Source organism: Procambarus clarkii, chromosome 24, assembly GCF_040958095.1.
Source record: "Procambarus clarkii isolate CNS0578487 chromosome 24, FALCON_Pclarkii_2.0, whole genome shotgun sequence".
In the NCBI taxonomy this organism is placed as follows: Eukaryota; Metazoa; Arthropoda; class Malacostraca; order Decapoda; family Cambaridae; genus Procambarus; species Procambarus clarkii.
The window spans coordinates 203025-228953 of NC_091173.1; the positions used below are offsets into that span (position 1 = coordinate 203025).

The 25929-nt window shown below is 45.8% G+C and overlaps 1 protein-coding gene across 1 annotated transcript; it reads right to left on the reverse strand.

The window, feature by feature from the left end:
* Positions 1–129: 129 nt before the first annotated feature.
* Positions 130–25929, reverse strand: LOC138368148 (glutamine synthetase-like). Its single transcript, XM_069330449.1, has 3 exons — positions 25900–25929; positions 3858–4055; positions 130–1950 (listed from the first exon to the last, which is right to left on the reverse strand). The coding sequence occupies exons 2-3, from the start codon at positions 4018–4020 to the stop codon at positions 1022–1024; spliced, it is 1092 nt and encodes a 363-aa protein (XP_069186550.1). The 5' UTR covers positions 4021–4055; positions 25900–25929; the 3' UTR covers positions 130–1021.

The following is a 25929-nucleotide window of genomic DNA, read 5'->3' on the forward strand; positions in this document are numbered from 1 at the left end:
ATAAGTATCTATTGTATTATGTAAAGAAACACCAACTTTGTTGTATAAAATTATCTATAAGGGACAAAGAAATGAATCTCTGTGATGAATCCTTTATAATATATTATTGTTGGTTTAATAATATCATACTTGATAGTGCAATATTTTTATTAAAAATTATTTTATGTACAAGTTAAAGGAATTGTTTCACAGATAACTGTTAACAAGACTCTCATAATGTTGACGTGATGGATACAGGTTGTATACAGTGTTAGGCAACATACAAGGCATTCATGATTCAGCATATATGACATACATGATACAGCATACATGACATACATGATACAGCATACATGACATACAACACTGAATGCTTGCCACCAGGACATACATCACACTGCGAGTTTAATATATATACATCACTGTAAATTCTCATATACACATTACACATACAAATAACTCTTATAGGGTCGTGCAGGAGACATACATAAGTCTTGGTCCCTTTGGCTCTCAGGAAAATATTATCGATGCAGGCAACTATATCGCCCCGGCGTCTCTACGAGTGCCTGGAAACTGGCTATCTTATAGTTACCGCAGATAACTGGGTGCTGTTTGCTTGTATGCACGACCAAACGTGCGGGTGTATAATAACTTGATCTTATCTATAGTGCCAAACTAATTAATATCATGCACAATAAATAGTCTTGAATTGAAGCCAAACAGATGTTATATTTTCTAATTTTAAAACAAACCACGACTGACAGCTCTTGACATGGAGAGCTGCAGAAGGCACAGATGGCAGAAATAAGGTGTTTATTCCTACAGTATTTTCTTAGGATTCTGCAGAGCATCTTGGTAGCATTCTTGGTAGATCAGATTTCCGTATATGCTCGGCTCACCATATCTCAGGCAACAACAGGTCTGACTTCCTAGCAAGTTATTTGTAAGTGGTAGACAAAACCTGCTCAATTTTGCCTGAAACAATGGTGGAGATAATGCCATCTTATGGCATTATCAAACAATGGTGGAGATAATGTCCATCTTATTGTTCGTCGAGACAGATGGTGCGAACTAATCTCTCTGAGACGACGTAAGGGTCGGCGTTGGAGGACGGCCTGCGGTCCTCCAGGTAGCCTGTTCTCTCCTCGGCCACGCCTCGTGGAATACGGACAGAAGCACCTCTGTTGGCCACACCGGCCGAGAAGTCGTGGATGGATGAAGTCTCGTGACGGCCAGTCAGACGTCTCTCGTTGTCCTTGCCTCCATGGGGGTCGTAGGCCTGGATGTGCTTATCGTGAACCTTCGACATCTTTTCAATGGCACTTTCGATTTCCAAGATGCCATCAGGTTGACGCATGGCCTCGGTAGAGAAATTGGTGTGCATTCCGGCACCGTTCCAGTCGCCAGGGATGGGCTTGGGGTCCAGGGACACCACAACGTTGAAGTCTTCTGCAACACGGTGAAGGAGGTACCGGGCCATCCAGAGGTCGTCGCCCATAGTGATGCCTTCACAGGGACCAACCTGGAACTCCCACTGAGCGGGCATCACCTCAGCGTTCTCTCCAGAGATGTTGATGCCCGTGTACAGACACGCCCTGTAGTGGGCCTCCACCACGTCCCTGCCGTAGACCTTGTTGGCCCCCACACCACAGTAATAGGGGCCCTGAGGGCCTGGGTAACCATTCTTGGGCCACCCTAAAGGATGTCTGTCAACATCCAAAAGAGTGTATTCCTGCTCCATGCCGAACCAAGGGTGCTGGTCGGCTGCCTGCTTCATCACTTCCAGGCATTTCCATCGCTGGTTAGTGTCAGTAGGTTTCTTGTTATATTTATATGTATCGCACAGCACCAGTTTGTTGCTTCCCAGTCTGAAGGGATCCCGGTAAATAGCTACCGGGTAGAGGTACACGTCGCTGTTGCTGCCTTCCGCCTGGCCAGTCGACGACCCGTCGAAGTTCCAGATTGGCAGCTCTGAAACGAATCATCTTGTTAGTGTATCAATTTTATTGGACAATATATAAAATGTGTCAACAAGATATACAATTTTGAAATCACTTTGTTCAATAGTAATTAAACATGAGCTCGTAAACGATATATGTATATATTATCACTTATTACATGTTCATTTTTTTAACTATATTTTTAGCTAGGAGATCTTTAACCTTAAAAACTATTTAAGATAAAGCTCCAATCTCTTTTCCATCTTTCAACAGACCTTAACTTGGTGTAACATCAAACAGAGCCTTCTACCACCCTAAACATGAGTCTACTGCCACCCTAAACATGAGTCTACTGCCACCCTAAACATGAGTCTACTGCCACCCTAAACATGAGTCTACTGCCACCCAAAACATGAGTCTACTGCCACCCTAAACATGAGTCTACTGCCACCCAAAACATGAGTCTACTGCCACCCTAAACATGAGTCTACTGCCACCCTAAACATGAGTCTACTGCCACCCTAAACATGAGTCTACTGCCACCCTAAACATGAGTCTACTGCCACCCTAAACATGAGTCTACTGCCACCCTAAACATGAGTCTACTGCCACCCTAAACATGAGTCTACTGCCACCCTAAACATGAGTCTACTGCCACCCTAAACACGAGTCTACTGCCACCCTAAACATGAGCCTTCTACCACCCTAAACATGAGTCTACTGCCACCCTAAACACGAGTCTACTGCCACCCTAAACATGAGTCTACTGCCACCCTAAACACGAGTCTACTGCCACCCTAAACACAAGTCTACTGCCACCCTAAACACGAGTCTACTGCCACCCTAAACACAAGTCTACTGCCACCCTAAACATGAGTCTACTGCCACCCTAAACATGAGTCTACTGCCACCCTAAACATGAGTCTACTGCCACCCTAAACACGAGTCTACTGCCACCCTAAACACAAGTCTACTGCCACCCTAAACATGAGTCTACTGCCACCCTAAACATGAGTCTACTGCCACCCAAAACATGAGTCTACTGCCACCCTAAACATGAGTCTACTGCCACCCTAAACATGAGTCTACTGCCACCCTAAACATGAGTCTACTGTCACCCTAAACATGAGTCTACTGCCACCCAAAACATGAGTCTATTGCCACCCTAAACATGAGTCTACTGCCACCCTAAACATGAGTCTACTGCCACCCTAAACACGAGTCTACTGCCACCCTAAACATGAGTCTACTGCCACCCTAAACATGAGTCTACTGCCACCCAAAACATGAGTCTACTGCCACCCTAAACATGAGTCTACTGCCACCCTAGACATAAGTCTACTGCCACCCTAAACATGAGTCTACTGCCACCCAAAACATGAGTCTATTGCCACCCTAAACATGAGTCTACTGCCACCCTAAACATGAGTCTACTGCCACCCTAAACACGAGTCTACTGCCACCCTAAACATGAGTCTACTGCCACCCAAAACATGAGTCTACTGCCACCCTAAACATGAGTCTACTGCCACCCAAAACATGAGTCTACTGCCACCCAAAACATGAGTCTATTGCCACCCTAAACATGAGTCTACTGCCACCCTAAACACGAGTCTACTGCCACCCTAAACATGAGTCTACTGCCACCCAAAACATGAGTCTACTGCCACCCTAAACATGAGTCTACTGCCACCCAAAACATGAGTCTACTGCCACCCAAAACATGAGTCTATTGCCACCCTAAACATGAGTCTACTGCCACCCTAAACATGAGTCTACTGCCCCTCAAACATGAGCCTACTACCACCCCAAACCATGATTCTACTACAACCCAACATGAAGCTACTACCACCTACATAAGCCTCCACCCACCCACCCATCAAATGAGCCTACCAGCACCTACCACACGAGCCTACCAAGAGGGTAACAAGCACCTACCACTGGGACACTTGGGGACAAAGTCGAGGGTCCTGGTCTTGGAGCGGAGGTTCTCGCCGGTGCCGTCCACCCACACGTACATGGCCTGGCACTTCTCCTCGGGGATGGCCAGGCGCAGGTAGCGGTCCAGCACCGTCTTGTTGGTGCCTTGGTTGTGGCTCATCTTCCTCTCTCTCTCTCTCTCTCTCTCTCTGCAAGCTGAAGGAAGTAGTAGTAGTCATTTTATTTTTAAACACTTGGGTTGGGCGGTAGATAGACGGTCTCGCTTCATGCAGGCCAGCGTTCAATCCCCAACCGTCCAAGGGGTTGGGCACTATTCCTTCCCCCGTCCCATCCCAAATCCGTATTCTGATCCTTTCGCAGTGCTATATTGTCGTAATGGCTTGGTGATTTCCCCTGATAGTTCAATTCAATTTAATTTTATATTAATTGTCGACATTTACCAGTTCCGGTACGTTGACTGCTTGCTTTAATTCCCGTCTAAAGCTGTCTAACTTATAGTTGTTTGTTTCATTATAATTTGTTCTATTATAACGTAAAATAATACAAATTAAATCATTAATAATAATAAAATAATAAATTATGATCAAAAGTAATATTAATATCTTTTAACAGACATAATAACATAAAATATAAACCCACATTTTTGTTTTTGTGAAGTTTTGTAAAGAATTTACACCAAGTCTTTAGCACTCTCCTGAGTGTTTAGTCCAGGTCTGAGTGTTTAGTCCAGGTCTGAGTGTTTAGTCAAGGTCTGAGTGTTTAGTCCAGGTCTGAGTGTTTAGTCCAGGTCTGAGTGTTTAGTCCAGGTCTGAGTGTTTAGTCAAGGTCTGAGTGTTTAGTCCAGGTCTGAGTGTTTAGTCCAGGTCTGAGTGTTTAGTCCAGGTCTGAGTGTTTAGTCCAGGTCTGAGTGTTTAGTCCAGGTCTGAGTGTTTAGTCCAGGTCTGAGTGTTTAGTCCAGGTCTGAGTGTTTAGTCCAGGTCTGAGTGTTTAGTCCAGGTCTGAGTGTTTAGTCCAGGTCTGAGTGTTTAGTCCAGGTCTGAGTGTTTAGTCCAGGTCTGAGTGTTTAGTCCAGGTCTGAGTGTTTAGTCCAGGTCTGAGTGTTTAGTCCAGGCCTGAGTGTTTAGTCCAGGCCTGAGTGTTTAGTCCAGGTCTAAGTGTTTAGTCCAGGCCTGTGTGTTTAGTCCAGGTCTGAGTGTTTAGTCCAGGTCTGAGTGTTTAGTCCAGGTCTGAGTGTTTAGTCCAGGTCTGAGTGTTTAGTCCAGGCCTGAGTGTTTAGTCCAGGCCTGAGTGTTTAGTCCAGGCCTGAGTGTTTAGTCCAGGCCTGCGTGTTTAGTCCAGGTCTGAGTGTTTAGTCCAGGTCTGAGTGTTTAGTCCAGGTCTGAGTGTTTAGTCCAGGCCTGAGTGTTTAGTCCAGGCCTGAGTGTTTAGTCCAGGCCTGAGTGTTTAGTCCAGGCCTGAGTGTTTAGTCCAGGTCTGAGTGTTTAGTCCAGGTCTGAGTGTTTAGTTCAGGTCTGAGTGTTTAGTCCAGGTCTGAGTGTTTAGTCCAGGTCTGAGTGTTTAGTCCAGGCCTGAGTGTTTAGTCCAGGTCTGAGTGTTTAGTCCAGGTCTGAGTGTTTAGTCCAGGCCTGAGTGTTTAGTCCAGGTCTGTGTGTTTAGTCCAGGTCTGTGTGTTTTGTCCAGGTCTGAGTGTTTAGTCCAGGTCTGAGTGTTTAGTCCAGGTCTGAGTGTTTAGTCCAGGTCTGAGTGTTTAGTCCAGGTCTGAGTGTTTAGTCCAGGTCTGAGTGTTTAGTCCAGGTCTGAGTGTGTGGTGATCACCACCAGACTTACATCTCAACCTCTTTTGTCCAGGTTTTTATCCTAAGATAATAATATTGATAATACAGTGCACTAATAATAATAATAATAATAATAATAATAATAATAATAATAATAATAATTATAATAATAATAATAATAATAATAATAATAATAATAATAATAATAATAATTATAATAATAATAATAATAATAATAATAATAAAAATTATAATAATAATAATAATAATAATAATAATAATAATAATAATAATAATAATAATAATAATAATAATATGAACAACGGTACACTCCAATGGGCCATAAAGCTACAGGGAGCGGAGGAAGAAGGATGGGAATGCACATAAAATGTATAGAGGACTAATTGTGCTAATTTTAGGATTCGTGTTGCTAGTCTTATCTCCAGTTGTTAGACCACATCCAGCACATCTGGTGAGAACCAAAGTTGGCATACTTGAACCAGTACCTGGATGCTGGTTCTGGGAGTTAGTCTACTCCCTAAGCCCGGTTCAGGGCCAGGCTTGACTTGTGAAAGCTTGGTCCAACAGGCTGTTGCTTGGAGCAGCTCACAGGCCCACAAATCCGCTACAGTCTGGTTGATCCGGTACGTCTTGAAGAAAATTATCCAGTTTTTTTTAAGATTTCCACTTTTGTTCTTGCAATATTTTTTTTTACTTGCTGGGAGTATGTTGAAGAACTGTGGGCCTCTGGTCTTCATAGTTCCCTAGGCCTATGGCACCTCTAGTCTTCGCGGGCTCTACTCTGCATTTCGTTCCATATCTGTCACTCCATTATGTTGTTATTTTACTCTGCAAATGTTTGGACCTGGCCCTCCAGTATTTTTCAAGTATTTATGATTTGGTACCTCTCTCGTCTCCTTTCTTAAGAGTACATTTTGAGAGCTTTGAGACGATGCCAGTAGTTTAGGTGCTCTATTGTGTTCATGGGTGTCATGTATGTTCTCTTTATATACTTGTGTTTCAGCAATCTCTCCCACTCTGAACAGGGAAGTGTGAGAGGAAGTATTATCAGCCAGGCTCTAGACTGTGGTGGGACGCCAACCGTCGTGGTGCACTCTAGCACGAGTACACTCTTGTGCACTCATTCTAGATTCTATAATTTTTCAAATAGACATCTCTTGTTCGGTATGTATCTGAAGTATAGAAGCAGGGCTGTTCATTACGACTATGATGGCCGTCGTAGCTTCTCTGTGAGCAGCGGTACAGCCACTAGCAGGAATTTCTCATTCATGTATATGAACAGAGGGAGAGAGCGAGAAGCAATTTGTGGATGTAAAGCCAACGGTTCTCAGGCTGTGTCAACACAGGCCTGTAGGCCGTGACGTCACCTGAGGCATCACGTGACTAGAGGGAAGCCAACAATTGATGGACGCACCTCTAGGCCGATGCCGCGCTTTCCTCTGATTGGTGGATTCATAGACAGAGGGGAGAAGCGGGCTCCACTCCTGCCTCACCCTCGCCATGCATTCTGGGCTTGTCGTCGAGGGTGGAGGACGTGTCTCCTCGGAGTTCCTCCAAACTGTAAGGATCATCTGGAGCGATATTTATGTAACTCATTTATCATCGTCCCATCACCGCTGATCCATCACCGCGGATCCATCACCGCTAATCCATCACCGCGGATCCATCACCGCTGATCCATCACCGCTGATCCATCACCGCTGATCCATCACCGCTGATCCATCACCGCTGATCCATCACCGCTGATCCATCACCGCTGATCCATCACCGCTGATCCATCACCGCGGATCCATCACCGCGGATCCATCACCGCTGATCCATCACCGCTGATCCATCACCGCTGATCCATCACCGCGGATCCATCACCGCTGATCCATTACCGCGGATCCATCACTGTGGATCCATTACCGCGGATCCATCACTACGGATCCATTACCGCGGATCCATCACCGCGGATCCATCACCGTGGATCCATTACCGCGGATCCATCACTGCGGATCCATTACCGCGGATCCATCACCGCGGATCCATCACCGTGGATCCATCACCGTGGATCCATTACCGCGGATCCATCACTGCGGATCCATTACCGCGGATCCATCACCGCGGATCCATTACCGCGGATCCATCACCGCGGATCCATCACCGCGGATCCATCACCGCGGATCCATTACCGCGGATCCATTACTGCGGATCCATTACCGCGGATCTATCACCACGGATCCATCACCGCGGATCCATCACCGCGGATCCATCACCGCGGATCCATTACCGCGGATCCATCACCGCGGATCCATCACCGCGGATCCATCACCGCGGATCCATTACCGCGGATCCATTACTGCGGATCCATTACCGCGGATCTATCACCACGGATCCATCACCGCGGATCCATCACCGCGGATCCATCACCGCGGATCCATCACCGCGGATCCATCACCGCGGATCCATTACCGCGGATCCATCACCGCGGATCCATCACCGCGGATCCATTACCGCGGATCCATTACTGCGGATCCATTACCGCGGATCTATCACCACGGATCCATCACCGCGGATCCATCACCGCGGATCCATCACCGCGGATCCATCACCGCGGATCCATCACCGCGGATCCATCACCGCGGATCCATCACCGCTGATCCATCACCGCGGATCCATCAAGCAGAATCCGGAATCGTGGCGATAGGAATTTCGATAATTATGAGTGAAGGTAAGTAAATAGAGTGTTCCGTCAGTATATGAGTCAATACTTGACTAAGAGGCAATAAGGCAAAGCCTCCCAGTGTTTGTGACATCTTCATGTTCTACTTTACAGAATTACCACCACTTTGGAGGACATAGAATTCCCGCATTCTATGAATTTTTTGGAATTCAAAGAATTCTTTCTAACGTCCCTGTGGCTCATTTGGGTACTCAGTTTCGACCTGTGTCCCCCTTGTTCGAGTACCACCCGTGTTAAACAATTTATCTTGATCTACCCTGTCAATTCCTCTTAGAATTTTGTAGGTAGTGATCAATATCTATCCGAGCTCTCCTATCTTCCAGCGACGTTAGGTACATTTCATGCAGCCTTTCCTCGTAACTCATTCCTCTTTTTTCTGGGACTAGCCTAGTGGCATACCTTTGAACTTTTCCCAGATAAGTCCTGTGCTTGACAAAGTACGGGCTTCATGCTGGGGCTGCATACTCCAGGATTGGTCTTACACATGTGGTATACAAGAGTCTGAATGATTCCTTACACAGGTTTCTGAAGGCACTTCTGATGTTAGCCAGCCTCGCATATGCCGCCAATGTTATTCTTTTTATGTGGGCTTCAGGAGACAGGTTTGGTGTGATATCAACTCCTAGATCTTTTTCTCTCTGTCTCTTTCATGGAGGACTTCATCTCTCATTCAGAATCATGTTTCTAGCCTCCTGTTACCACTTCCTAGTTTCATTACTTTTCATTTAATTGGGTTAAACTATAGTAGCTATTTGTTGGACCATTCATTCAGTTTGTTTAGATCATCTTGTAGCCTCATACTATCTTCCTCTGACTTAATCCTCCTCATAATTTTTGCGTCATCAGCAAACATTGAGAGTAACGAGTCTATTTCCTCTGGAAGATCATTCACATATATATCAGAAACAGTATAGGTCCAAGGACTGATCCCTGTGGGACTCCACTGGTGACACCTCGCCAATCTGAGGCCTGGCCTCTCACAGTTGCTCGCTGTCTTCTGTTGCTTAGGTACTCCCTTATCCAATGGAGTACCTTCCCTTTCACTCCTGCCTGTATTTCCAGCTTGAGTACTAGTCTCTTGTGCGATACTGTGTTAAAGCCTTTCTTGCAGTCCAAAAATACGCAGTCTGCCCACCCCTTTCTTTTATGCCTGATTTTTGTTGCCTGGTTGTAGAATTCATTTAATACTGTGTGGCACGGCTTTTCCTCCCAGAACCCATGCTGATGTTGTGTTACAAAGTTCTTTCACTCCAGATGTTCCACTACCTTTTTTCACACAATCTTTGTTATCAACTTGAATGGTATGCAAGTTAGGGATACTGGCCAGTAGTTTAGTGCCTCCTGCTTATCCCCATTTTTGGATATCGGGACAACATTAGCAGTCTTCCAAATTTTTATCAGCTCCCATTTCCAGTGATATGTTATACACTATGGAGAGTGATATGCACAGTTCTTCTGCTCCTTCCTTTAGTATCCATGGTGATATTCCAGGGTCTTTAGCCTTTGTCACATCCAACTCTAGTAAACACTTCTTTACTTCCCCACTGGTAATCCCAAACTCCTCTAGTGGTGCCTGGTTGTCTATTCCCTGCCTCATCTCTGGAACTTCTCCTTGCTCAAATGAGAAGACCTGGAATTTCTTATTGAGTTCCTCACACACTTCCTTGTCATTTGTAGTGAATCTGTCTGCCCCTATTCTCAGTTTTATTACCTGTTCCTTCACTGTTGTTTTCCTCCTGATGTGGCTCCTCAACATCAATTTAGGTTGAGTCTTTGCTTTGTTTGCTATTTCATTTTCATATTGCCTTGCTGTTTCTCATCTCACCCTGACGTATTCTTTCCTGGCACTCTGGTATCTTTCTCTGCTCTCTAGTGTCCTGTTATTTCTATAGTTTCTCCACGCCCTTGTACTTAGTTGCTTCGCTAGCTTACATCTCTGATTAACCCATGGGTTTGTCGTCTGCACTTCATTTTTTCCTTTTGGACTGGGACGAACTTGTCTGCTGCCTCCTTACACTTCTGTCTGATGTAGTCCATCATGTCTTGGGCCGTCTTTCCTCCGAGCTTTGCTTTCCAAGTTATATCTGTTAGGAATTTTCTTACCTCCTCATAGTTTCCCTTTCGGAATGCCAGTCTTTTGTTTTCTGGTCCCTTCCTTGAGTACATTAACCCTTCCTCGGCCAAACACTCAAACATCAGTACACTGTGATCACTTATTCCCACGGGGGCTTCGAAACAGATTTCCCTTATGTCGGAGTCACTTAGAGTGAAGACTAGGTCGAGTCTCGCTGGTTCATCATTGCCTCTCATTCTCGTAAGTCCCCTGACATGTTGACTTAAAAAGTTTCTAGTCGTCACCTCTAGCAGTTTCGCTCTCCATGTTTCCTCACCTCCATGTGGTTCTCTGTTTTCCCAGTCTATCCTTCCATGATTAAAGTTCCCCATGATGAGCAGATGGGATCGATTTCAACAGGCAGCAGTGGCTACTCTCTCAGTTACAGTGTTAACTGCCATGTTGTTTCTGTCATACTCTTGCCTGGGTCTTCTGTCGTTTGGTGGAGGGTTATATATCACTGCTACCACTACTCTTGGTCTTTCTATCATCATGGTACCTGTAATGTAGTCTCTGAACCCCTCGCAGCCTGGAATAATCATCTCCTCGAAGCTATATTCCTTTCTTATCAGTAGGGCCACTCTGCCTCCTCCCCTTCCTTTCCTCTCTCTCCTTATTACAGTGTAGTCCTGGGGAAAACCACATCCATTATGATTCCTGAGAGTTTTGTTTCTGTGAGTCCAATTACAACTATGGTTCCGTTCTTGTACTATGCGAGTAGGTGAGTTCAACTAGGTGAGTACACACACACAGGCGCACACACACACACACACACACACACACACACACACACACACACACACACACACACACACACACACACACACACACACACGGGTCGGTGCATCGGTGTCTGTGTGGATAGCACATTGGACACATAATCCTGTGGCCCAGGTTCTATTTCCGGCGCCGGCGACAAACAAAAATGGGCAGAGTTTCTTTCACCCTGATGCCTCATGCATAGATGAACTGCAAAAGGCAGCAACATTAGCTCACAGAATGAGAGTGAAACTGCTGGTCATGGGGGATCTAAATCATGGAGAGATAAATTGGGAATCAAGAAATCCCCATGGAGGGGAAGAAACGTGGGGAGCAAAGTTAGTAGATGTTATAGACAGGAATTTCTTAACACAACATGTGAAGGAAGACACAAGGGAAAGAGGAGGGGACACACCGAGCCTATTAGACCTGATTTTCACCCAGAACATAGAAGACATCGAGAATTTGGAACATGAAATACCTCTAGGGGCCAGTGACCATTGTGTCCTAGTCTTTGACTACATGATAGAATTCAAACTTGTGACCAAGAGACAAGAGGTCTGGGAAAGGAGAATTGACTACAGGAAAGGGGACTACAGGAGGATAAGGGACTATCTGGGTGAAGTGCAGTGGGAGGAAGAAATTGGAGGAAAAACAGTCCAAGATATAATGGATCTAATCATACGGAAATGCCAGGAGGCCGAAGAGAGATTTATACCAACAGTAAAAGGAAAAAATAAGAGGGAATATAATAACCCATGGTTTAATAGACAGTGTCAGGAAGCAAAAATGGCCAGCAGGTGGGAGTGGAGGAAGTACAGAAGACAAAGGACAGAGGACAACAGGATCAAATGTAACAGAGCTAGGAACGATTATATTAACATAAGAAGAGCATCGGAACAAAGTTATGAGTACGATATTGCGATAAAAGCGAAAAAGCAACCTAAGTTACTACACAGCCATATAAGAAGAAAAATGTCGGTGAACGACCAAGTGACAAGACTAAGGAAAACAGAGGGGGCATATATGGAAAATGACAAGGAAATCTGCAAGGCACTGAATGCAAGTTTCCATGGAGTGTTCACAACCGAGCCTGAGCAACTCCCATTGTTAGAAGAGATTACCCTAGATGAAAGAGTATCAGATATAGAGGTGACAGCAGAGGAGGTAATGAAACAGTTGACAACACTGGATACAACTGAAGCGGTTGGGCCAGACAAAGTATCACTGTGGATACTAAAAGAGGCAGCGCAGGCATTCAGCATGCCTCTGGCAAGGATCTTTAATGAATCACTAAGATCGGGAGAATTGCCCAATTGCTGGAAGAGGGCAAATGTTGTACTGATTTTCAAGAAAGGTGATAGGGAGGAGGCACTTAACTAAAGATCTGTATCACTGACAAGCATCCCCTGTAAAATACTTGAAAGAATAATTAGGCTAAGACTGGTTGCACACCTGGAGAACGTTAGGTTTGTGAACAAACATCAACATGGGTTCTAGAAAGGGAAATCTTGCCTGAAAAAACTTTTGGAATTCTAGGATAAAATAACGAGGATAAGATAAGACAGAGAAGGTTGGGCAGACTGCATATTCCTGGCTGCCAGAAAGACTTTGATACAGTACCGCACATGAGACTGCTATTCAAACTCGAGAGGCAGGCGGGGGTGGGAGGAAAGACATTAGCATGGGTAAGGAACTACCTAACAGGAAGGAGCCAAAGAGTTACGGTAAGGGGCGAGAAGTCGGACTGGCGAAAAGTAACGAGTGGAGTACCTCAAGAATCGGTGCTGGGGCCAATTCTATTTCTAATATATGTTAACGATATGTTTACAGGAGTAGAGTTCTACATGTTCATGTTCGCTGATGACACAAAGTTGATGAGAAAATTTGGGACAGATGAGGATTGTAGGATCCTCCAAGAGGACTTGAACAGGTTTCAGAGATGGTCAAAGAAATGGCTACTGGAGTTCAACACGAGCAAATGTAAAGTTATGGAAATGGGACTAGGTTATAGGACACCAAAGGGACAGTTCACAATGAAGGGTACACCAATGCTGATGGGGTATCCAATAAAGCAGAAGAGATAAAAGAAAGAGTTAGTGAGGCAGACCCAGACATAGTTGCAATAGTGAAAACTAAAATAAATTGCATGATCTTGGATGCAATCTTTCCAGAGGGGTACCAGGTGATAAGAAAAGAAAGGACACAGAGACAGGGAGGAGGAGTAACTCCTAATAAAGCGGAAATGGAAGTTTGATGAGTTGGAAAATCCGGGTACCAATGAAAGCACGAACTCCATACATGGAACTCTGACAGTGGATGGGAAGAAGATTGTAATCTTGTTACTCTACAATCCCCCACCAAACAGTAGAAGGCCCAGGCAGGATGCTGTATGAGGACAGCAACAAGGCATGTATAGATGAACTGCAGAGGGCAGCAACTTTAGTGCATAGAATGAGAGCGAAGCTGCTGGTCATGGGGGACCTAAATAACGGAGAGATTAATTGGAAAACAAGGAATCCCAATGGCGGGGAGGAAACGTGGGGAGCGAAGTTAGTATACGTTATTGACAGGAATTTCCTAACACAGCATGTGAAGGAAGACACAAAGGAAAGAGGAGGGGATACGCCCAGCCTATTAGACCTGATCTTCACTCAGAATGAAGAAGACATCGAGAATTTGGAACATGAAATACCACTATGAGCCAGTGACCATTGTGTCCTAGTCTTTGACTACATGATGGAATTCAAACTTGTGACCAAAGGACAAGAGGACTGGGAAAGGAGACTTGATTACAGAAAAGGGGACTACAGAAGGATAAGGGACTATCTGGGAGAAGTGCAGTGGGAGGAAGAAACTGGAGGAAAAACACTCCAAGATATGATGAACTAAGTCATATGGAAATGCAAGGAGGCTGAAGAGAGATTTATTCCAACAGTAAAGGAAAAAAGCAGGAGGGAATATAATAACCCATAGTTTAATAGACAGTGTCAGGAAGCAAAAATGAGAAGCAGGAGGGAGTGGAGGAAGGACAGAAGACAAAGGACAGAGGACAACAGGATTAGATGTAACAGAGCTAGGAACGATTACATTACCATAAGACGAGTGTCAGAAAGAAAGTATGAAAATGATATTGCAATCAAAGCGAAAAAGCAACCTAAATTACTACACAGCCATATAAGAAGGAAGATGTCGGTAAATGACCAAGTGACAAGACTAAGGAAAACTAAAGGGGCATATACAAAAAGGGACAAGGAAATCTGCGAAGCACTGAATGCAAGTTTCCATGGAGTGTTCATGGAGTTTCCATGGAGTGACCGAGCCTGCTCCCATTGTAGTGACCGAGCCAGCCATGGAGTGACCGAGCCAGCTCCCATTGTTAGAAGAGATTACCCTAGACGGAAGACAATCAGTTATAGAGCAGAGGAGGTATTGAAAGAGTTGACAACACTGGATGCAACTAAAGCGGTTGGACCAGACAAAGTATCACTGTGGATACTAAAAGAAGCAGCGCAGGCCCTCAGCATGCCTCAGGCAATGATCTTTAATGAGTCGCTTATGTGAGGAGAATTGCGCAGTTGCTGGAAGAAGGCGAATGTCGTACCGATTTTCAAGACAGGAGACAGGGAGAAGGCACTTAACTACAGACCCGTATCACTGACAAGCATCCCCTGCAAAATACTTGAAAGAATAATTAAGCTAAGACTCAACACTGGCAAAAGTTAGAACATCATTCAGAAACCTAAGTGTTTAGGCATTTAGGGCGCTTTACACTGCCTACGTGAGACCAGTCTTAGAGTATGCCGTGCCATCATGGGGGTCCCCACCTGAAGAAACACATAAGGAAACTGGAAAAAGTTCAGAAGTTTGCAACGAGGCTTGTTCCAGGAAAGCACAAGCTCCATACATGGAACTCTGACAGCGGATGGCAAGAAGATTGTGATCTTGATAATCTACAATCCCCCACCAAACAGAAAAAGGCCCAGGCAGGAGTCTTCATATCCCATCCCGAGAGATGGGATATGAAGACCGTCTGAAAGAAATGAACCTTACGACACTAGAAAAAAGAAGGGAGAGAGGGGATATGATAGGAAAATATAAAATACTCAAGGGAATTGAGAAAGTGGAAATAGATAAAATGTTCACACAGAATAGAAACAGAACGAGGGGACATGGGTGGAAGCTGGAAACTCAGATGAGTCACAGAGATGTTAGGAAGTTTTCTTTTAGCATGAAAGTAGCAGAAAAATGGAATGCACTTAATTAAGGAGCAGGTTCTGGAAGGAAACTCTATTCATAATTTTAAAACTAGATATGACAAGGAAATGGGACAGGAGTCATTGGGGCCAAACTACCGATGGCTAGAAAGGCGGGATCCAAGAATCAATGCTCGATCCTGCAAGCACAAATAGGTGAGTACACACACATACACACACACACACGCACACACACACACACACACACACACACACACACACACACACACACACACACACACACACACACACACACACACACGGTTAAGGGATGGCAGGTCCTGCCTCACAGGGTTACTTGAATTCTACGACCTGGCAACAAAAATAAGGCAAGAAAGAGAAGGGTGGGCAGACTACATATTTTTGGATTGTCAGAAAGCCTTTGATACAGTGCCACACAAGAGGCTAATGAAAAGGCTGGAGATGCAGGCTGGAGTGAAAGGGAAGGTACTCCGTTGGATACAGGAGTACCTAAGCAACAGGAGACAACGAGTCAGTGTGAGGGGTAAGGTCTCAGATTGGCGAGACGTTACGAGTGGAGTCCTGCAGGGGTCAGTCCTAAGACCTATACTGTTTCTGATATATGTAAATGATCTCCCAGAGGGTATAGACTCGTTTCTCTCAATGTTTGCCGATGATGCAAAAATTATGAGGAGGATTGGAGGATTGAAACTGAGGACGATAGTAGGAGGCTACAAGATGACCAAGACAGACTGAGTGAATGGTCCAACAAATGGCTGTTGAAGTTCAACCCGAGTAAATGCAAAGTAATGAAACTAGGCAGTGGAAACAGGAGGCCAGACACAGGATACAGAATAGGAGATGAAGTACTTAATGAAACGGACAGAGAGAAAGATCTAGGAGTTGATATCACACCAAACCTGTCTCCTGAAGCCCACATAAAAAGAATAACGTCCGCGGCATATGCGAGGCTGGCTAACATCAGAACAGCGTTCAGGAACCTGTGTAAGAAGGTCGGGATCAGCATGACAACTAAACTTGAGTCCTATGGACTCCTTCCGCTTTAGTGGAGGTGTGTAGGAGTCCATGACGGCACATATACCACCCCCAGCGTGACGTTATCCGCCCATCCGTCAACACGCAGGCCAACAGCTACGACAAACACGTCCACCCACCAGACGCCAGTAGTAGAGCGAATCAAAACAGGTCCGCTCACCACCACGTCCACGACGAGACTCCTTCAGAAGGCTGTCTCACAGCTTTCCCATAGACAAGAAAAGTGCTATAGAGATTGACAAAACTATTTTTAGATATGTATGGTATGGTAGATACCAACCAATTAAACGAACTACCCTATGTAAAGGTAAGAAAAACGGTGGAATAGGAATACTGAATGTGTACCATAAGTCATTGGCAATCTTATGTGTTACTTTTAGAAAGGAGATAATGCAGAGGGATAGTGTAAATGCACTAGGACATTACTATTGTAAATTACGTGTTAGCTATTTGATACATATGCCAGAGTATACTGACCTTGATACATATGCCAGAGTATACTGACCTTGCCTTTATTTCACCGCACTTTTATTCATGTGCAATTGATGTTCGCAGGCGGATTTGTAATATTGAAGGTTTTTTAATGATGAACAGTAAACACGTGTATGATGTTATACTGCCAAATATAGTTCCTAGAGTAGAGAGGCATATCCACTCTTTATCTGGCAATTAATATGGGCAAACCTTCATGTTAAATTTATTGCCCCAAAACAACGTGAGCTGTTGTATCGCTATATTCATGAGACCCTTCCTACTAATGATAGGTTGTTGATGTTGGGCATTAAGGACAACAATAGGTGTGACCAATGTACTGAAATTGAAAATAATATGCATATATTTTATTTCTGTAAGCAGAAAGTTGTTCTTGTAAACTGGATTAGAGACACTCTTAAAGCTTTATGTGGACCAAGTATTAGAGTGGAGTTAATGAGGTTTTTAATGTTTCATATTGACATAAAATGCAAGAAATTAGGAATACAATAATTATGTTACTTTCTGATTACATTTTTTGTGTGGGGATAGGCAGGCAGGAAGGTTACTCAGTAGACATAATATTGAAGTTCTTGCGAGGCAGGATCAGGTATAACATTTGGGGTTTACGGCTCATGCTCGCTGATGATATAGAAAATTTGTTTACTGAGAATTATATAAAATATATATAAATGTAATAATTTCCCCTGTATTTTAATGTAAATTTATTCTCCAATTTTTGTAAATCGTTTATAGGTAAATAAGTATAACATTCAGTTTTTTTTAAAGATCTTGTTCTGTACTACTGAAACACTTGTTCACTAAGAATTGTAATGTATAATTGCCTTGTAACACTTATGTATATGTAATATAAATTGTATTTTTTAAATAAAGAAAAAAAAAAGAATCTTGTACACCACGAATATAGGACCAATCCTGGAGTATGCGGCCCCAGCATGGAGCCCGTACCTTGTCAAGCACAAGACGAAGCTGGAAAAAGTCCAAAGGTATGCCACTAGACTAGTCCCAGAACTAAGAGGCATGAGTTACGAGGAAAGGCTGCGGGAAATGCACCTTACGACACTGGAAGACAGAAGAGTGAGGGGAGACATGATCACAACCTACAAAATCCTCTGAGGAATCGACCGGGTAAACAAGGATAAACTATTCAACACTGGTGGGACGCGAACAAGGGGACACAGGTGGAAACTGAGTACCCACATGAGCCACAGAGACGTTAGAAGGAACTTTTTCAGTGTCAGAGTAATAGACAAATGGAATGCATTAGGCAGTGATGTGGTGGAGGCTGACTCCATACACAGTTTCAAATGTAGATATGATAGAGCCCAGTAGGCTCAGGAATCTGTACACCTGTTGATTGATGGTTGAGAGGCGGGACCAAAGAGCCGAAGCTCAACCCCGCAAGCACAAATAGGTGAGTACAAATAGGTGAGTACCCCCCCCACACACACACACCCACACACACACACGCACACACACACTCACACACTCACACACACACACACACACACACACACACACACACACACACCACACACACACACACACACACACACACACACACACACACACACACACACACACACACAGTGGGGGCAGCATCACTCTGGCGTCCTCCACGATCACGTGTCCAGGAACCTCGCTAGAGAGCACCAGGGCCGCCCGCGCCGCCCGCCACACGGCCACACGCCCACATCAACTACAACAAGCGCTCACCACGCCCGCTCGACCTTACACAAGAAGAAGAAGGGGCGGAAACACGAGCAACACGTAATATTGAGAGAGTGAAGGTTGGGCGAGAGAGGCGGTGACGTCACAACACCAGGCTGATCACGTGACCAGCAACTGCCGGGGCCCCCGTCCCGCCCTGAAGGTTCCCGTCCACCTAACTGTCTATCTGTGGTCGCCCCGTCCCGCCCTGAAGGTCCCCGTCCACCTAACTGTCTATCTGTGGTCGCCCCGTCCCGCCCTGAAGGTCCCCGTCCACCTAACTGTCTATCTGTGGTCGCCCCGTCCCGCCCTGAAGGTCCCCGTCCACCTAACTGTCTATCTGTGGCCGCCCCGTCCCGCCCTGAAGGTCCCCGTCCACCTAACTGTCTATCTGAGGCCGCGCCCAAATATGTCCAAAAATTGGTAAAATCCAGCCTTCGGTGATTATATTATATATATAATATACAAGAGTATTCAGATGTAAATTCACAATAACGTGGCTGACAAATGTTGACCAAACCACACACTAGAAATTGCAGAGACGACGACGTTTCGGTCCACAATTGAATTGATAATGGTCCGGGACGGACCGAAACGTCGCCGTCTCTTCAGTTTCTAGTGTTTGGTCTACAAGGTTGTTGTATTGCTTGGGGTCTCGTTGTGAAGTTAGCTTGGTTCTCTACTCTCACAATCGGGGATCCCGGGTTTGATTCGCGGCCGGGACAACAATGGTTAAGTACGTTTCATTTCTGCTGATGCCTCTCTTCAAATAGGTGGGGTGGGGGGGGGGGGGGGGGGGGGGGAAGGTCAGCAGTTCGGCGCAATATATATAACGAGTTCATTCACTTGGTTATTTTGGACCCCCGCGGTGCCTTGAGCCCCCCCCAGGTGGCCACGGCGCTCACACACACACACACACACACACACACACACACACACACACACACACACACACACACACACACACACACACACACACACACACACACACACAGGGGAAAGGGGGGAAAGGTCCTAGCATGGATAAGGAACTACCTAACAGGAAGGAGCCAAAGAGTTACGGTAAGGGGCGAGAAGTCGGACTGGCGAACAGTAACAAGTGGAGTACCACAAGGATCGGTGCTGGGACCAATTCTATTTCTTGTATATGTTAACGGCATGTTTACAGGCGTAGAGCCCTACATGTCGATGTTTGCGGATGACGCAAAGTTGATGAGAAGAGTTGTGACAGATGAGGATTGCAGGATCCTCCAAGAGGACCTGAACAAGTTGCAGAGATGGTCAGAGAAATGGCTACTGGAATTCAACACGAGCAAATGTAAAGTTATGGAAATGGGACTAGGAGATAGGAGACCAAAGGGACAGTACACAATGAAGGGGAACAGCCCACCTGTAACGACGCGTGAAAGAGACCTGGGGGGTGGACGTAACACCTAATCTATCTCCTGAGGCACATATAAATAGGATAACGTCAGCAGCGTACTCTACACTGGCAAAAGTTAGAACATCATTCAGAAACCTAAGTAAGGCGGCATTTAGGGCGCTTTACACTGCCTACGTGAGGCCAGTCTTAGAGTATGCCGCCTCATCATGGAGTCCCCATCTGAAGAAGCATATAATGAAACTGGAAAAGGTTCAGAGGTTTGCAACGAGACTCGTCCCAGAGCTACGAGGGATGGGGTATGAGGAGCGCCTGAGGGAACTGTGCCTTATGACACTAGAAAGAAGAAGGGAGAGGGGGGACATGATAGGAACGTATAAGATACTCAGAGGGATTGACAGAGTGGACATAGACGAAATGTTCACACGGAATAGTAACAGAACGAAGGGACATGGATGGAAGCTTGAAACTCAGATGAGTCACAGAGATGTTAGGAAGTTTTCTTTTAGCGTGAGAGTAGTGGGAAAATGGAATGCACTTCAGGAACAGGTTGTGGAAGCAAATACTATTCATAATTTTAAAACCAGGTATGATAGGGAAATGGGACAGGAGTCATTGCTGTAAACAACCGATGCTCGAAAGGCGGGATCCAAGAGTCAATGCTCGATCCTGCAGACACAACTAGGTGAGTACAACTAGGTGAGTACACACACACACACACACACACACACACACACACACACACACACACACATAGATGGTATAGAATCATTCCTCTCAGTGTATGCTGAAGATGCAAAAATAATGAGGAGGATTAGGACGGAGGAAGACAGTATGAGACTACAAGATGACCTAGACAGACTGCATGAATGGTCCACATATAACTACTAAAGTTCAACCCGAGTAAAAATGAAACTAGGCAGTGGAAACAGGAGGCCAGACACAGGATACAGAATAGGAGATGAAGTCCTTCAAGAAACGGGCAGAGGGAAAGATCTAGGAGTTGATATCAGACCAACCCTGTCTCCTGAAGCCCTCATAAAGAGAATAACGTCTGAGGCATATGCGAGGCTGGCTAACATCAGAACAGCGTTCAGGAACCTGTGTAAGGAATCATTCAGAATCTTGTACACCACATATGTAAGACCAATCCGGGAGTATGCAGCCCCAGCATGGAGCCCGTACCTTGTCAAGCACAAGGCGAAGCTTGAAAAAGTTCAGTGATATGCCACTAGACTAGTCCCAGAACTAAGAGGCATGAGTTACGAAGAAAGGCTTGCGTGAAATGCACCTTACGACACTAGCAGACAGAAGAGTAAGGGGAGACATGATCACAACCTACAAAGTTCTCAGAGGAATTGACAGGGTAGATAAAGATAACTGTTTAACACTGGTGGGACGCGAACAAGGAGACACAGGTGGAAACTGAGTACCCAAATGAGCCACAGTGACGTCAGAAAAAACATTTTCAGTGTCAGAGTAGATAACAGGTGGAATGCATTAGGCAATGATGTGGTGGAGGCTGATTATATTGTCTGCCGGGACAATAGTCTGTCCCGCTCCAGGAAAACCCGTCCCATCTACCCTCCAGGACAACCCATCCCATCTACCCTCCAGGACAACCTGTCCCATCTACCCTCCAGGACAACCTGTCCCATCTACCCTCCAGGACAACCTATCCCATCTACCCTCCAGGACAACCTGTCCCATCTACCCTCCAGGACAACCTGTCCCATCTACCCCTCCAGGACAACCTGTCCCATCTACCCTCCAGGACAACCTGTCCCATCTACCCTCAAGGACAACCTGTCCCATCTACCCCTCCAGGACAACCTGTCCCATCTACCCTCCAGGACAACCTGTCCCATCTGCCCTCCAGGACAACCTGTCCCATCTACCCTCCAGGACAACCCGTCCCATCTACCCCTCCAGGACAACCCATCCCATCTACCCTCCAGGACAACCCATCCCATCTAACCCTCCAGGACAACCAGTCCCATCAACCCCTCCAGGACAACCCATCCCATCTACCCTCCAGGACAACCTGTCCCATCTACCCTCCAGGACAACCCATTCCATCTACCCTCCAGGACAACCTGTCCCATCTACCCTCCAGGACAACCTGTCCCATCTACCCTCCAGGACAATCTATCCCATCTACCCTCCAGGACATCCCATCCCATCTACCCTCCAGGACAACCCATCCCATCTACCCTCTAGGACAACCTGTCCCATCTACCCTCCAGGACAACCTGTCCCATCTACCCTCCAGGACAACCTGTCCCATCTACCCTCCAGGACAACCCGTCCCATCTACCCCTCCAGGACAACCCATCCCATCTACCCTCCAGGACAACCCATCCCATCTACCCTCCAGGACAACCTATCCCATCTACCCCTCCAGGACAACCTGTCCCATCTACCCCTCCAGGACAACCTGTCCCATCTACCCCTCCAGGACAACCCATCCCATCTACCCTCCAGGACAACCTGTCCCATCTACCCTCCAGGACAACCCATCCCATCTACCCTCCAGGACAACCTGTCCCATCTACCCTCCAGGACAACCTGTCCCATCTACCCTCCAGGACAATCTATCCCATCTACCCTCCAGGACAACCCATCCCATCTACCCTCCAGGACAACCCATCCCATCTACCCTCCAGGACAACCTGTCCCATCTACCCTCCAGGACAATCTATCCCATCTACCCTCCAGGACAATCTATCCCATCTACCCTCCAGGACAACCCATCCCATCTACCCTCCAGGACAACCTATCCCATCTACCCTCCAGGACAACCTGTCCCATCTACCCTCCAGGACAACCTATCCCATCTACCCTCCAGGACAACGTGTCCCATCTACCCTTTAGGACAACCTATCCCATCTACCCTCCAGGACAACCTATCCCATCTACCCTCCAGGACAACCTGTCCCATCTACCCTCCAGGACAACCTATCCCATCTACCCTCCAGGACAACCTGTCCCATCTACCCTCCAGGACAACCTATCCCATCTACCCTCCAGGACAACCTGTCCCATCTACCCTCCAGGACAACCTATCCCATCTACCCTCCAGGACAACCTATCCCATCTACCCTCCAGGACAACCTGTCCCATCTACCCTCCAGGACAACCTATCCCATCTACCCTCCAGAACAACCTGTCCCATCTACCCTCCAGGACAACCTGTCCCCCGTTCCTTGTGGGGAAGCCAAGGCCGCCCGCTCCTGCAGTGGTTGGGACGTCACCCGCTAGCAAGGTCCTGGAGGCGGCCGTGTTCACTGTGTTGACTGTTTAAGTGCCGCCTGGCCCAACCACTTGGGCTGGACGGTAGAGCGACGGTTTCCCGTCCTGCAGGTCGGCGTTCACTCCCCGACCGTCCAAGTGGCTGGGCACCATTCCTCCCAGAACACCGTTTATGTAGGACAGACGTAAATCTGTGTATTTATGTATGTAGGTCAGGCTACCATTTTAAAAGCACTACAATCACCTGCTGTGGTTAATTGCTCGAAAAATCCCTGAACTAAATGTTTAACACATCTCTCACCGTGTCCATGGAGGAGAGAAGAATATATATATGTATATATATATATATATGCGGAAAATCCACAGAGAAATATGAAATGAGGTGAACGTTTCGGCTTTGTTAAAGCCTTTGTCAACACCAGACTGACTGATCTGAGAAATTTCATATTTCTCTGTGGATTTTCCGCATAAAATGATCAGTGTTTTGTGATCGTCAATTGCATATATATATATATATATATATATATATATATATATATATATATATATATATATATATATATATATATATATATATATATATATATATATATATATATATATATAATTTTTATGTCTAAAATATTAGCCTGGAAACCTTTAGCAAATAATCAGTATTATTCTTCGTTCCCATTGGAATGGAACTCGGACCCGTAAGACCAGAAGGCCGTGGGTTATATAACACGAACGACGTCCACCCCTCACTCTCTAGGTATATATATATACCTTGAGAGTGAGGGGTGGACGGCTGCTGAGATAATAATAAGTTATAAATAGATCAGAGTGTGGTAGAGTCAACCATTGTTTTGGTAAGTGAAAGTGTTGAGAATGAGTTCCCTCTGACCACATATGTTGTCACTATCTCTCTCTGACCACATATGTTGTCACTATCTCTCTCTGACCACACATGTTGTCACTATCTCCCTCTGACCACATATGTTGTCACTATCTCCCTCTGACCACACATGTTGTCACTATCTCCCTCTGACCACACATGTTGTCACTATCTCCCTCTGACCACATATGTTGTCACTATCTCCCTCTGACCACATATGTTGTCACTATCTCCCTCTGACCACACATGTTGTCACTATCTCCCTCTGACCACACATGTTGTCACTATCTCCCTCTGACCACACATGTTGTCACTATCTCCCTCTGACCACATATGTTGTCACTATCTCCCTCTGACCACATATGTTGTCACTATCTCCCTCTGACCACACATGTTGTCACTATCTCCCTCTGATCACACATGTTGTCACTATCTCTCTCTGACCACACATGTTGTCACTATCTCTCTCTGACCACACATGTTGTCACTATCTCCCTCTGACCACACATGTTGTTACTATCTCCCTCTGACCACATGTGTTGTCACTATCTCCCTCTGACCACATGTGTTGTCACTATCTCCCTCTGACCACATGTGTTGTCACTATCTCCCTCTGACCACATATGTTGTCACTATCTCCCTCTGACCACATGTGTTGTCACTATCTCCCTCTGACCACATATGTTGTCACTATCTCTCTCTGACCACACATGTTGTCACTATCTCCCTCTGACCACATGTGTTGTCACTATCTCCCTCTGACCACATATGTTGTCACTATCTCTCTCTGACCACATATGTTGTCACTATCTCCCTCTGACCACATATGTTGTCAACACAACACTTCCCCCCCTCCTCCTAGCTGGGGCCAACATAGGCCTAACTCCCCACTCCCAGATCGGGTATATATTACTGGGTATACTTCCTAGTGATTATGGCTAGCAATGAGGTATATTAATGTATCCTAAGTTTACGTTACGTGTATACATGCCACCAGCATGTATACACGCCACCAGCATGTATACACGCCACCAGCATGTATACACGCCACCAGCGTGTATAATCGCCACCAGCATGTATACACGCCACCAGCGTGTATAATCGCCACCAGCATGTATACACGCCACCAGCATGTATACTCGCCACCAGCATGTATACACGCCACCAGCATGTATACACGCCACCAGCATGTATACACGCCACCAGCATGTATACACGCCACCAGCATGTATACACGCCACCAGCATGTATACATGCCACCAGCATGTATACACGCCACCAGCATGTATACACGCCACCAGCATGTATACATGAGTGAGAGTATACTAGACGTGTGGGAGTATACTGGAGGTGAGGAAGTATACTAGAGGTGAGGGAGTATACTAGAGGTGAGGGAGTATACTAGAGGTGAGGGAGTATACTAGAGGTGTGGGAGTATACTAGAGGTGTGGGAGTATACTAGAGGTGTGAGTATACTAGAAGTGTGGGAGTATACTAGAGGTGTGGGAGTATACTAGAGGAGTGGGAGTATACTAGAAGTGTGGGAGTATACTAGAGGTGTGGGAGTATACTAGAAGTGTGGGAGTATACTAGAGGTGTGGGAGTATACTAGAGGTGTGAGAGTTTACTAGAGGTATACACACAGGAGCAACAAGGCAGGTTACCTTCACTGGTCTCCTTCACTCACAAATTCT